We start from the raw sequence: 3,161 nt of genomic DNA on the forward strand, positions 1-3,161 counted from the left end.
GATATCAAGCACCTCTGACATTTTGTCACTCTAATGTACTCAACTTCTATTTGGCTCAGTTTTGTACAGATCCCAAGTTATTTTTCAGTCTCCCTCCAATCTGCCCTGTCCTTCCTCTCCTCTTCCTAGCCCATTTTCCTGCTCTTTTCTTCCTACCTCTATCACCCATTTAACATCCCCTCTCCAAGTGCTGCACCTCTCCCATTTCCTCTATCTCGTTATATCTTTTTTCATTGTTTCTCCAACCCTGACACTTCTTCCTATGTTTCCCCGCCGCGATTTATTACTCTCTTTCAAACCTCTAACTCACCTCAAATCTCACTTCCAGACATTTCCCTGCCTCCATACTCCATCTCATTTATCCCACATTCCTTATTTCATTTGCTTCGCCTTTTCTTCCCACTGAGCCCAATCTCTTTTACTGTCCAATTCCACAGCCCTTATAGGAATGCATATATTCTCACAAAACACCTCCATGCCACCACTTTCTCTGTGGTACTTTGTCATTTTAAATGAAAAGACAAACACACTCACAAAGTTCCCCACAAATCATAATAATGTCCCACCTAATTGACCTTCTCTAGATGGAGTATTGAGCCTGTGGAAGGGTGTGGCAGACTCGGGGCTGATGGGCGAGGTCCTGTCCAGTCTCCAGACTGAGTTATTAGCCACTCTGAAAGGAGTGGAGGTTCGCAGTGAGAAGGCCAGCCTGCAGGAGACAGGTGAGTTCCCACGCCGGGACCCGACTTGCCACTTGACTGTGAAAGGAAATGTTGTGAAATGTCAGTCAAGTTAAAAAGAAAATGGTAATCAAATTTTTAGAATGATTTTTAATAAAGGCTCCACCAGCCAAATCTGGGTTGAGAAAGAAATTCATGGTTATTGATTTTTAAAAAAAAAGTGGTTTAGAAGTGATGTGAGCCCAATTGTGTTATTCATTCGAGCCTTGTGGCTGACTTTTGATGATTTTGTTTTGTCAGATGCCGTCATACTTAATTCCCTGTGTAAGATGTTTGGCCTTTTAGACTCAGTAAAGCAAGCTCTGGACCTGAAGCGCAGCCAGGGTGAAGAAAACAAAATCCATAACAATTTTTATGGTGAGAAAGCTGAAGGCAACATGTGGTACATACAGTGATATTTCCACGGTCTGTAATAACAAATATTCTGTTTTTTTCTTAGTGCTGGATGAGAGTTTGGAGGAGCGAAGGAAGCAGGGTTGTGATAAAAGCACCTCTTACAAAATTCAATCCTTGAAACACCTACGACCTCACCGCCACAACCTGTCAAACAGCCAAACCCACAACATGCTGTCCCCTGTCAAAACAAGCCCAGTGATCCAGCCTCTCTCCGTCACCAGTTTATCTGTCGCACCTTACGCTCAGCTCACCATCAACCCTCAGCTCTTCACCCATTTCTCTACCTCCGCTGGCCAGCGCCACCACGCCGGAGCTGGCAGGATGGACAGGGACGCCCATAATACCACGCTGGAGAGGGAGCGTGAGCTTGGTGAGAATCAGGAGAAGCTTCGCAGGCTGGGACAGGCGGGTGTGGAGGGAGAGGACACCTCAGGGATTCACAAAGAGCCTGGACAGAGGACTGTTAAGTTTCAAGGAGACCCTCACCTTAGAAGTGAGGATGTAGACGAGACGGAGAGCTTGCAAGGTATTGAAAAGGTGGTTACAGGAAGAAAGGCGTCAAAGAAACATAAAAGTATGTGAGGGAGAGAGAGACGATCTCAAAGGGAAGCTGGACTAAAAGAGGGATTGTGCCTGAAACCTGAAGACTAAACTTACTTTGTCAAACTGTATTTTTCCTCCCTTTGTATGCTCGTGTATATACTGCGGTTACATCAGTCGGAGTTTCTGCAGCAGTGTTACAAGCACAGATTGGTTCTGGCATTGAGGCTGTCACTGACACTTTCTGGACTTGCTTTTCTGACATTTCAACAACTCAAAATACAGTTGAGCTGAATTATTGGTTAAATCATTGATAGGTAGATTTACTTTTAATAATCAATTAATCATTTGAGTCGTTATCTAAGCAATAATCCCCCAAATTCACTGGTCCCAGCTCCTCAGATTGAAATGATGGTGCTTTTCTTAGTCTTTGGGTTTTGGACTATCAGTCGAACTGAATTCGCAATATTTTGCAATATTAATTAATCACTTTGGGCTCTGGGAAATTGCAATGAGCTTTTTTTTTTTTTTTTCCTTACTATTTTCTGATATTTTATAGACTAGAAGTGATAAATCAGCAATAAATAATTTAACTGATTATAAAATAATGGTTAGTTGCAGACCTAAAATCCAGACTGCTCTCTTGTCTACTGAACATAGCACTACAAACAGTATTCTGTGTCAGTATTTCTAAATTTAGTGAAGATACAGTTCTTAAGATGCCTCTCAGATGTGTGTAAATATAATGTTTGGTTCTATTTATGATCTTCGGTGATAACATTTTCCCCAGTCTAAAAGTAGTTTGAATCTTTTGGAGGTCTTTGCGACAATTTTTCCTTCTACTTTTGTAATTAATTTCTTATAACTATTTGTAATGGAACATTTTGTGATTTGCACTTGTGTGTTGAATTTTATATAATTTGGATTTTGTGAAATACGTCTCACTCAGGCTTGTATTTAGGCCCTTGTTATAATGCCTAAGATCTATGCACCGGACACTAACTGTCCTTCTGACAGTAAGAATTATATATAATATAAGTACTGTGACTGTTGATGTGCTGTCGCTTTATGCAGGATTTTACTAACATGTGCTGCAAATACATCATCTGGTTAATTTACTTTCCCCCCTCTTTTTTATCATAGAAAAAGCACAACAGAAGAAATATGTGATGAGAGTAGGACACTAATGTCTCAATTTCCTTGTAAAAATGATGAGCACATTTAAATAAAAACCTTTGTTTGATATTTTAACAGAAGATGCTTGTGTTTAAGAGATAACCTTGCCATTTATATATGAACTGTAAAATGCTGGTGTTGACTGTCTTTATGACAGTACAGACAGGAAGAGTGCTCACTGCAGGAGGCCAATATATTAGACATACAAACCAATTAGTTTTGTTTATTCTTCCACTGACTCACATATTGATGTTAATCTAACAGGTTTTATTTGTCCTCTCATCTTTCTCACTGGCAGCCCACCTCTGA

General features: G+C 40.5%; 1 protein-coding gene across 1 annotated transcript; it reads left to right on the top strand.

Annotated features, from left to right (window-relative positions):
* Positions 1–584: 584 nt before the first annotated feature.
* Positions 585–2,911, top strand: LOC126387589 (glucocorticoid modulatory element-binding protein 1-like; the record flags this gene model as incomplete). The annotated part of the gene is made up of 3 exons (XM_050040117.1): positions 585–722; positions 981–1,097; positions 1,180–2,911. Coding segments are annotated over 3 exons (794 nt in total), but the record flags the coding sequence as incomplete, so codon positions are not given.
* Positions 2,912–3,161: the final 250 nt, after the last annotated feature.

Source organism: Epinephelus moara, unplaced genomic scaffold, assembly GCF_006386435.1.
Source record: "Epinephelus moara isolate mb unplaced genomic scaffold, YSFRI_EMoa_1.0 scaffold997, whole genome shotgun sequence".
Lineage (NCBI taxonomy): Eukaryota > Metazoa > Chordata > Actinopteri > Perciformes > Serranidae > Epinephelus > Epinephelus moara.